The sequence below is a fragment of the Schistocerca piceifrons genome, chromosome 2 (genome assembly GCF_021461385.2).
Source record: "Schistocerca piceifrons isolate TAMUIC-IGC-003096 chromosome 2, iqSchPice1.1, whole genome shotgun sequence".
In the NCBI taxonomy this organism is placed as follows: Eukaryota; Metazoa; Arthropoda; class Insecta; order Orthoptera; family Acrididae; genus Schistocerca; species Schistocerca piceifrons.
Window position 1 is genome coordinate 536,648,480 of NC_060139.1, and position 11,281 is coordinate 536,659,760.

General features: G+C 38.2%; 1 protein-coding gene across 1 annotated transcript; it reads right to left on the bottom strand.

Annotated features, from left to right (window-relative positions):
• Positions 1 to 9,715: 9,715 nt before the first annotated feature.
• LOC124777082 (lipid droplet-associated hydrolase-like) lies at positions 9,716 to 11,174 on the bottom strand. Its single transcript, XM_047252362.1, has one exon. It carries the CDS (start codon positions 10,791 to 10,793, stop codon positions 9,876 to 9,878), a length of 918 nt encoding a protein of 305 aa, XP_047108318.1. The 5' UTR covers positions 10,794 to 11,174; the 3' UTR covers positions 9,716 to 9,875.
• Positions 11,175 to 11,281: the final 107 nt, after the last annotated feature.

Here is an 11,281-nt window from a genome sequence, read left to right on the forward strand (position 1 = left end):
TCTGGTCTTCAGTCCTGAAAATGGTTTGATGCAGCTCTCCATGCTACTCTATCCTGTGCAAGCTTCTTCATCTCCCAGTACCTACTGCAACCTACATCCTTCTGAATCTGCTTAGTGTATTCATCTCTTGGTCTCCCTCTACGATTTTTACCCTCCATTCAGCCCTCCAATACTAAACTGGTGATCCCTTGATGCCTCAGAACATGTCCTACCAACCGATTCCTTCTTCTAGTCAAGTTGTGCCACAAACTCCTCTTCTTCCCTATTCTATTCAATACCTCACTAGTTATATGATCTACCCATCTAATCTTCAGCATTCTTCTGTAGCACCACATTTCGAAAGCTTCTATTCTCTTCTTGTCCAAACTATTTATCGTCCATGTTTCACTTCCATACATGGCTACACTCCACACACATACTTTCAGAAACGACTTCCTGACACTTAAATCTATACTCGATGTTAACAAATTCCTCTTCTTCGGAAACACTTTCCTTGCCATTGCCAGTCTACATTTTATATCCTCTCTACTTCGACCATCATCAGTTATTTTGCTCCCCAAATAGCAAAACTCCTTTACTACTTTAAATGTCTCATTTCCTAATCCAATTCCCTCAGCATCACCAGACTTAATTCGACTACATTCCATTATCCTCATTTTGCTTTTGTTGATGTTCATCTTATATCCTCCTTTCAAGACACTGTCCATTCCATTCAACTGCTCTTCCAAGTCCTTTGCTGTCTCTGACAGAATTACAATGTCATCGGCGAACCTCAAAGTTTTTATTTCTTCTCCATGGATTTTAATACCTACTCCGAATTTTTCTTTTGTCCCCTTTACTGTTTACTCAATATACAGATTGGATAAAATTGGGGAGAGGCTACAACCCTGTCTCACTCCCTTCCCAACCACTGCTTCCCTTTCGTTCCCCTTGACTGCCATCTGGTTTCTGTACAAATTGTAAATAGCCTTTCGCTCCCTGTATTTTACCGCTGCCATCTTTAGAATTTGAAAGAGAGTATTCCAGTCAACATTGTCAAAAGCTTTCTGTAAGTCTACAAATGCTAGGAACGTAGGTTTGCCTTTCCTTAATCTTTTTCCTAAGGTGAGCCGTAAGGTCAGTATTGCCTCACATGTTCCAACATTTCCACGGAATCCAAACTGATCTTCCCCGAGGTCGGCTTCTACCAGTTTTTCCATTCGTCTGTAAAGAATTAGCGTAAGTATTTTGCAGCTGTGACTTATTAAACTCATAGTTCGGTAATTTTCACATCTGTCACCACATGCTTTCTTTGGCATTGGAATTATTATATTCTTTTTGAAGTCTGACGGTATTTCGCCGGTCTCATACATCTTGCTCACCAGATGGTAGAGTTTTGTCAGGACAGGCTCTCCTAAGGCGGTCAGTAGTTCTAATGGAACATTGTCTACTCCCGGGGCCTTGTTTCGACTCAGGTCTTTCAGTGCTCTGTCAAACTCTTCACGCAGTATCATATCTCCCATTTCATCTTCATCTACATCCTCTTCGATTTCCATAATTTTGTCCTCAAGTACATCGCCCTTGTATAGACCCTCTATACACTCCTTCCACCTTTCTGCTATCCCCTCTTTGCTTAGAACTGGGTTTCCATCTGAGCTCTTGATATTCATACAAGTGGTTCTCTTTTTTCCAAAGGTCTCTTTAATTTTCCTGTAGGCAGTATCTATCTTACCCCTAGTGAGATAAGCCTCTACATCCTTACATTTGTCCTCTAGCCATCCTTGCTTAGCCATTTTGCACTTCCTGCCGATCTCATTTTTGAGATTTTGTATTTCTTTTTGCCTACTTCATTTATTGTATTTTTATATTTTCTCCTTTAATCAATTAAATTCAATATTTCTTCTGTTACCCAAGGATTTCTACCAGCCCCCGTCTTTTTACCTACTTGTTCCTCTGCTGCCTTCACTACTTCATCCCTCAAAGCTACCCATTCTTCTTCTATTGTATTTATTTCCTCCATACCTGACAATTTTTCCCTTATACTCTCCTTGAAACTCTGTACAACCTCTGGTTTATTCAGTTTATCCAGGTCCCATCTCCTGATATTCCCACCTTTTTGCAATTTCTTCAGTTTTAATCTACAGTTCATAACCAATACATTGTGGTCAGAGTCCACATCTGCCCCTGGAAATGTCTTACAATTTAAAACCTAGTTCCTAAATCTCTGTCTTACCATTATATAATCTATCTGAAACCTGTCAGTGTCTCCAGGCTTCTTCCATGTATACAACCTTCTTTTATGATTCTTGAACCAAGTGTTAGCTACGATTAAGTTATGCTCTGTGAAATTCTACCAGGCGGCTTCCTCTTTCATTTCTCCTCCCCCCCCCCCCCCCCCCCCCCCCCCCGCAATCCATATTCACCTACGTTTGTAGTAGCTTACCCGCACTCCTATTGTTTTTATTCATTATTAAACCTACTCCTGCATTACCCCTATTTGATTTTGTATTTATAACCCTGTATTCAACTGACCAGAAGTCGTGTTCCTGCTGCCACCGAAATTCACTAATTTCCACTATATCTAACATTAACCTATCCATTTCCCTTTTTAAATTTTCTAACCTACCTGCTCGATTAAGGAATCTGACATTCCATGCTCCAATCTGTAGAACGTGTTTTTTTGTAGGGATATGAAATGGAATATCACATAGGTTCAGTTGTGGGTAAAGCAGACGGTAGGCTTCAGTTTATTGGCAGAATACTGGGCAAGTGCAATCAGTCTACCCAAAAGATTTCTTACAAATCACTTGTGTGACCAGTTCTAGAATGTTACTCAAGTGAGTGGGATCCATACCAGATAGGACTAACAGGGGATATTGAATATGTACAGAGAGGGGCAGCACAAATTGTCACAGGTTTGTTTAATCCATGGGAGAGTGTCACAGAGATACTGAAGGAACTGAACTGGCAGACTCATTAAGACAGTCATAAACTATCACAAGTAAGTCTATTAACAAAGTTTCGAGAACTGGCTTTGAATGATGATTCTAGGGATATGCTACAATCCCCTATGTATCACTCACACAGGGATCGTGAGGATGAGATTAGGTTACTGCACGCACAGACCATCCTTCATATGTGAAAAGAACAGGAAGAAACCCTAATAAATGGTACAATGATATGTACCCTCTGCCATACACCTCACAGTGGTTTGCAGAGTGTAGATGTAGAGGGGTGGTTAGCAATGGTTCTGTTGAAGCAATCACCCTCCATTTGTCTGAAGTGATTTAGGAAATCAGCAGGAAACCTAAATCAGGATAGCAGGACAAAGAATGAGCTTCTATCCTAAATACATGGCCTGTGTCTTAACAAATGCAAAACTGTCAGTTATACCTATCATACAGTTCTGTTAAATTTTTACATGCTTTGAACAAGTTAGCTTAATAACATAAAAATAATTATTCATTTACCTTAATAACAAAAAAGTTATACTTTGTTCATTTAGTCTTTTCACTGCACACAACTCCATACACTTGCAGCTGAATTTAGGACCCTGACCGTGCCACCATTCCTGTATTACATGTCCATCTATTCCCTTCTGCCTGCATGAAAAATTGAATTAGCAACCTCTTATGTTGAAACAGATCATAAGACGTCAGTATTATGCCCTAGCAATCACCTTTCTTAAAATTGTTACTAACCCCTATCCTGAATTAAGTAATCATTTTTATGTAGAACGCATTATTTAAGAGGTAAACTCTGACAATCTTTTAAGCAAATGTATTTTAATTATTTCTTTTATTTACTATCCCTGATACCAAATCCTGTTTAAGAGTTCCCCTCTCCTCCCCCTTTGGCAGGTGCAAGTTCAAATTGGCTCCTGTCTCATGATCATGTGTACAACAGACTATGGGATATACATACTCATATTTTTGTTGCTGTGCATAACAGATTGATAGATAAACTCATTTGTGAAGTAAGGGTGCCCATTTTTTAGAATGTTTCCTTACAATGAGCCTGGCTACAAATTTTAGTTATTATGTTTACAGTCCTTCTTTGCATTTTGAAAATTGTATCCAAGTTTTGTTTATTTGATCCCCAGAACAGAATCCCATATTTAAGAACTGATAGTACACAGAAGAAATGCGAGAGATATGATGTGGCACAACTTGACTTGCTCCAGTGGCCAATATGCTACCCTAAAGGTTTCTGTTAAGAAGTATAGATAGCATGGAATAGTATATCACAGACAATATGTGCCACCTGTAAGGCTACGGTCGCAGGTTCAAATCTTGCCTCGGGCCTGGGTGTGTGTTATGTCCTTAGGTTTGTTAGGTTAAAGTAGTTCTAAGTTCTAGGGGACTGATGACCTCAGAAGTTATGTCCCATGGTGCTCAGAGCCATTTTTTGAGTTTTGTTGTGAGTCTGAATGCTCACAGCTTAATAAAAAGCGTTGCAATTTTTATATCCCAATTTATGTTCATGCCCATGGCCTTGCCACAGTGGTAGCACCAGTTACCATCAGATCGTCAAAGATAAGTCCTGTCGGGCTTATCTAGTATTTGGATGGGTGATTGCCCGGGTCTGCCAAGTGCTGTTGGCAAGCAGGGTGCACTCAGTTCTTGTGAGACCAAGGGAGGAGCTACTTGATTGAGAACTAGCAGCTCCAGTCATGAAAACTGATAACTTCTGGGAGAGCATTGTGCTGACCACATGCCCCTCCATACCTGCATCCAGTGATGCCTATCAGCTGAGGATGACATGGCAGTCGGTCAGTACAACTGGACCTTCTGAGGCCTGTTAGGATGGAGTTTAGTGAATTTTCCCACAAATAAACTGTAAACACGTCATCTAAAGAGACCCGTTGATTTAGATCCACATGAAATGTACAGTTTCTGGTTGTGAAGAGATCAACCTACAATCTTCTGGAGAAGTACCACCACCACTACAATGTGCCAAAAAGGGAACGCCTATGTTATGTTTCCAGCCTGTCTCGCATGTTTCTGTGCACACTAAGTTATTAACTATGGGATTCTGCTCTGTGTTCAAATGCACAAAAGGTGGACACAATTTCTAAGCTGCAGAAAGGGTTGTAAATAAAGTGGCAGCAAAGAAATATTTTAAAAACTGGGAGTTCTTACTACACCAGGGGAGTTTATCTACCAGTTTGGTGTACCACCTGTTAACACACTGGCTGCTACATGGACAGTGATGGATATTTCACCTCCAGGCCGGGCCGGGCCACACCACACCACACCACGCTCATACTCTGGCACGAGACTGGGCTGTGGCTGCGGGTGGCCACATGCTATCAGGTGTGCAGTTCTGCTGTGACCACCAGCAGCCACACAGCATTCAACATGTTACAGCAAGAGTGTTAACACTATGACCGCCATGAAGCAACTGGCACTCACAGCAGTTCCTGATGCTGTGTCCTGACCTGGCATTGAAACATCCATCACTATGCCATTCTCCAGTAAAGCCAACAGCCTTGCCGCAATGGTAACAGTGGTTCCCGTCAGATCACCAAAGTTAAGAGCTGTTGGGCTGGGCTAGCACTTGGGGGGTGACCATCCGGTGTGCCATGCGCTGTTGGCAAGTGGGGTGTACTCAACCCTTGTTAGGCAAACTGAGGAGCTACTTGACTGAGAACTAGCAGCTCTGGTCTCATAAATTGACATACAGCCGGGAGAGCGGGGTGCTGACCACATGCCCCTTCATATCCACATCCAGTGACGCTGTAGGCTGAGGATGAACAGTGGCCGGTCCATACCGTTGGGCCTTAATTACCTGTTCAGGCAGAGCTTAGTTTTGTTCTTCAGTTAAAGTATTTCCACATTAAAAGTGCTCCCAAGAACCAAGGTGCCACTGAAGCAATCACACTGCAATAACTATTGATCTTCATTGTGGTCTAATAAATACTAAGCTAATAATTTAAAAGTTTTGTTGATGACTCTGCCGTGTACTGTACGCGTCCTGGAAGGTTTCAGTTGGAGCATCATTTAGAGTCACAGTAATGAAAAGCTATGAAACAACAGGTAAACCTGTCAAAATGTACGTACTCCACCTGAAGAACAGGATACTGTTTCAGATGTCCAAACATGCTTACTGTACAAACAGTTCAAAAAAAAAAAAAAACCCATGAGAAGCAAATAGCAGATATTTATTTCTTTTTTTCTTTATTTCTTTTATGATATCCACGGGGGATGTAAGTTTTCACGAACCTAGCATACTACTGTCTGGACATATACCAACAGTTACATGTAAAGCGCTTTTAGGAATACTCAGCTGAAAGAGTTTTCTGAGCATTTCAAAAACTTCTGCGATGAGTAAATGTCTTTTTAGTACGGCGTATGAAGTAACAGGTTGCTTGTAGCTATCTGAATATTATATACTATGTTATGGTACTGGAAGGACTACACAACAGTTTTAGAGTAGATTTCCTCACAAAACAAAATATAGACCTTTGATTGAGGAAAATTCAAATATAATAGTGGAACATTACAAATTATTTTCATATACACAAATGGTTATAGCAAAAAATAAGAAATCATAAAAATATAAAATAATTTATTTAAAAAAATACAACAATTAACAATTTTTTTTCTGTCTAGAATGTTTCAGACATGAAAAATATGAAATATAAAAGCATTTATCTCAGAATTTTAAGAATGGTACACAAAAAAATTTGTGCACCAACAGGAATGTTCAGTAATTTTTATCACCTTTGACAGTATGCTATATATACAAACTGCCAAATATCACATATTAATCTATTATTAGGCTGTTGTATATAGAGATTGAATAGTTACATAAATGAATATGAAATTATTGTGCAGCAGTTAATGACTAAGTTTCTTAGTCATGATAACTCATACAGGGTCCCTTGAAAACTCATGCACCATAAGCTTCTCTGCAATAAGTGCAGTTACAAGACTGGTGTTTGGAAATAATTTTCCTTTGCTAATGAGAAGATTATTCAAAGTGAGGTGACCATGAGTGAATACAGTTAATACCATCCCAAACAGCAGCCTTTATGCCACAATGCCATGGTCCAACTACGGAGAAATTCAAAAGTCTGCTATCTGCTGCAGATTTGTTGTGGTCAGGAGTCTCACAGTGAGAACAAAATTAAGGCAGCAATGCTTGTTGGAGTAAATAAGCAGTTGTAGGTTCTCCACCCAACCATTAAAAATCATTCTGGAGCAGGTTCAATTGTCAATTTCATCTATTTAAACTGCAAATCCTGCACTGACTTTCGAAGGAATACAAAAGGAAACTGAGTACCTTCTTTTTAATCAAGACAAATGAGGCTTATACATCTTTATTTCACATGTTATTCCCAATAACACTAATTTTCTCATCAATGTACAGAATATATAAGTTAACACTAAAACACTGTGCCAGTAATTCAAGAATAACCCCTACTTGGTATGAACCTCACAAGCTGAGAGTTCTGATTATTCCAGCGGCTGTAATATATCATGTTTTGGTAATATACTTTTGGAAGAGGTGGTGCATGACAAAAGCTGTATGATGATGGACAAGTGATTGACCAATGAATTAGTTACACAAAACTGGAACATATCTAACATGGACATGCACAATGCTGTTCCTCCACACCTTATCGGGGTTGTATAAGATAGGTCAGAGAGCACATTTCCAGTAAATTTGTTCTGAGTATGAGGAATCATGCTCTCGGGAGGTATGTTAAAGCCCTGATGTAGGCATAAAGACTGCTGATATGGCTCATCTTCTTACATAAATATTGATATGGATGTGTCCCAAATTTCATTGAAAATGTGATATTTTTTAACATTTGCAACACATGGACTCTTTGATTTCACCCCATTTGTAAGATTTTTCAAACACCATGCATGCATCTTATTTTGAAAACAATAAAATTAGTTGATCAAAAAATTGAACTTTTAACACATACTGATCACTAATAACAATTGTGATGATGCTGCATAAATAACATCTTCTGCAATGAGAACAAGAATCATGTGGTATAATTATGACAAATTTAATTATAGAAATAAAACATAACTGTATGAGCAACATTGTAGCTCTGAGTGTAGCTGCACAGTTCCTGCCTTACCCTGTGTTACTCATTTTGTTTATTTAACAAGTTTAAACTATCTTCTACTAATGTCAGTTTGTCTTCAATAAGTAAATGTACATTTTTTTACTTGCAAGTATTTCTGACATATCCTCCTTTATTGATGTGCAATGTTTATGTTAAATATGACAAAAACACAAAAATAAAAAGTGCTTTAAGCCTTCTCTATATCAGAGTTTTAAACAGATTGTTACTTGTATCTTTTTCTGTATGCCTTGGCCAAGTTTCAGGGGGCAGGGGAGGGTGGAGGGGGGGGGGGGGGGTGCAGGGGAAACGTTGTGTTTTCCTCACACAGGTCTGTCACTACACTTGAATTTACTGGTTTCACATGGAATGCCACAATGATCACTTTGTAACTGTTATGGTACATACAGGTACTGCATTGTTATATCGCCAATGTTGGCAGCAGCCACACACTAAACAATCAGAACCAAAGCCAACTGATTTCTATTAGTTTTGGCCAATCCAGAACTATGGAGTCCTCATCCAGGATGCTGTGAACAAATTACAATAATGTCTACTTGTTCCCCTCCATCTTTTCTCATTTTTAGTGCTCATTCCTCTTTATGGAGTACTAGCATCTAGGTATTTGATTCTGTTTGGAAATCTTACTTGTTTGCTTATTTTCTCCAGCCTCACAACTCTTGTGACAAGCAAGTAACCCAAGGTTTTTTCCATCTTAATTTACATCTATAGCAAATTATTTTCTAAAATAATGTTTTTTATTATGAACCATACAAAATATCCTCCGAATATTGATACTCAACAGTACAACTATGGCACTGTGTGGTTAAAACTGGATAAAAATTACTTATGTCCAATCCAATATGATACCAATTAGTAGTCTTTATCATAATGTAGACTTATCCTCACAAAACTATAAAAATATATTTGCTAAACATAAGCAGTACAAAATACTCTAGTCTTACAAATACTCACAACAGTGATACAATCCATCTACATGATTAAGATACCAAAATACAAAACTCACTATAATTTCACATCTCTAGGACAAAGATCTGAGGATATCTGCATTAATGTACAAATATTGATGTAACTTAACGAAAAAAAAAAAAATACATGGCCAACATTCTTTCAATGACTACAATGTCAGAAGTTAATTTTTCTGTGATAAAATGGATAGTTGAAAAAAATTCACACTTGGGGAAAAAATTACAATATTGTGGAGCTTCTGTGAATACAGAGACTTGGCAAGGCAAAATATAAAATTGGGAGAATGAATAAAAACAAAATATGAGCTACAAGTAAACATAAATCAGTCCTAAACTGGTGCAGCACCTAGAATTTATTGCTTTCTTTATCCTACTTCCAGTAGTGTTTCTTGGTACAAGTGCAATGAATATAATGTGTACCATTGTATATATATTTTACAGTGACTTGAGTAAATCCTTGCAGTGCTAATTCTGTTAAGCAAATAGGGTCTAGTGTAGCTGGGGATACAACCCGTCAGCTTTGGACAATGACGTCACAAGTCGCCAGAGAGCAGTTTACCATTTTCGCTTTTGCTGTTATGTTTCAGTTTCGTTTTTTTACTGATTGCTTAATGAAGTGGATCTGTTTATTCTATCTCGTGAGATTTTTTTTTTTTAAAGCCAAAAAACACTTATCAGCTACTGAAGGGAGCTACAACACTAAGAAGAATCGCTTTTCGTTTGGCGACTTGTGACGTCATTGTCCAAAGCCGACGGGTTGTATCCCCTGCTACACTAGACCCAGCAAATATGCCATCTATAATCTCCAAAAAAGTATTTTACTATATGCCATTACATTTTAGTTTGTCAGATTTTATCAATTCAGATACATACATTCCCACCTCATTTGCTGATGATAACACAAAAGCGTGTTCAAAATTATTACTACATAACTGTGCTTTTACATTTGGGTGAAGTTTTAACAACTGTTCAAAATAACTAACAGGTGTCCAGTTATCTGTTGCACCATAGTAGAAAAACAGCTTATCTTTGTGCAAGTCTACTACATGATGATCAAGTTCTTGCACTGTATTCATTTCATCATCAGCTAGGGAAAAAACATTTCTCAATATCTGTGGATTTATTAATTGTCTGGTAACATCAGAAGCATCACTTCCTGAACCACGAATTAAAAAATACAAGTACAGTAGACAGTACTGTATCTTACTGGGAAACAAAGTGAATATCCATGATAAGAACAATATTATGGGTACTATAGGGAGTACAAATTTTGTTAAGAATTTTCCATTGGGTGACTCCGCCATTCGCTCAACTGTAGGGAATAAAAGATAGCACTTAACCACCCGCTTGTCTATGTCTTCATTTTTCAACATATTCAGTATAATTTTACACCCGATAGAATGGCCAACAAGATACAACCTGATGTTGCTTGGTACATATTTGTTTATAAATTCTATTTTATGTTGAGTCTGAAAATCAAGATCATAAGACTGCTGTCCGTCAACTGCAGTAACACTGCCCGTTGGTAATTCGTGTCCTGCATGTGATATCACACACAGCGGCATTTTCAGATTCTTATAAACGGTATCTAAAAATTCTTTATAATAACCAATCAAACCAGGGTTTCCTGGAATAAGAAGTACCAGTTCTTCACAATTTTGTATTTCTTCCTTTTTTCCGATACCCCATGTAGCAATGTGTGTTGGCGTGGCACCGATCTTAACAAATTCATCTTGCATGTTGTCTTGTGAATTTTTGCTTCACGCTTACCTTCCACGTCCTTCCAAGTAGATATAACGCGACCCCCTAAACTCAGAAGGAGTGTATTCTGCTTTCTCTTTTTTGCGATACCTCCTACCACATTCCAACAGCCTATGACTTGCATAATATATTATCGACTTCCATCTAACTGCGTAAAACAGGAGATCAGAATTACGTCCGCATTCTTGAATCATTGTGTTTCTCCTAGAAATAAACTTCATCACGCCTCCAATCCATCACTTAAAAGGGCGCTGTGTTTATATAGTTACCACACATCTGTCAGAGTATGTTCGAGAGTATGAACACTATGGGCAAATAGTTTCGGAAATGCCCTACTTTAATCCACTATGTGGATAGAATTACTAATAAAAGAATTTTTCCTATCAATTGGACAGAAAATTTATGATTTCAATTAATAATCATTAATATGATGTTTGATGATTATACTACACAGCTTTCATTAACT

Coding starts and splice junctions, on each gene's coding strand:
- LOC124777082 (XM_047252362.1), bottom strand. CDS start 10,793: ATGCAAGATGAATTTGTTAAGATCGGTGCCACGCCAACACACATTGCT.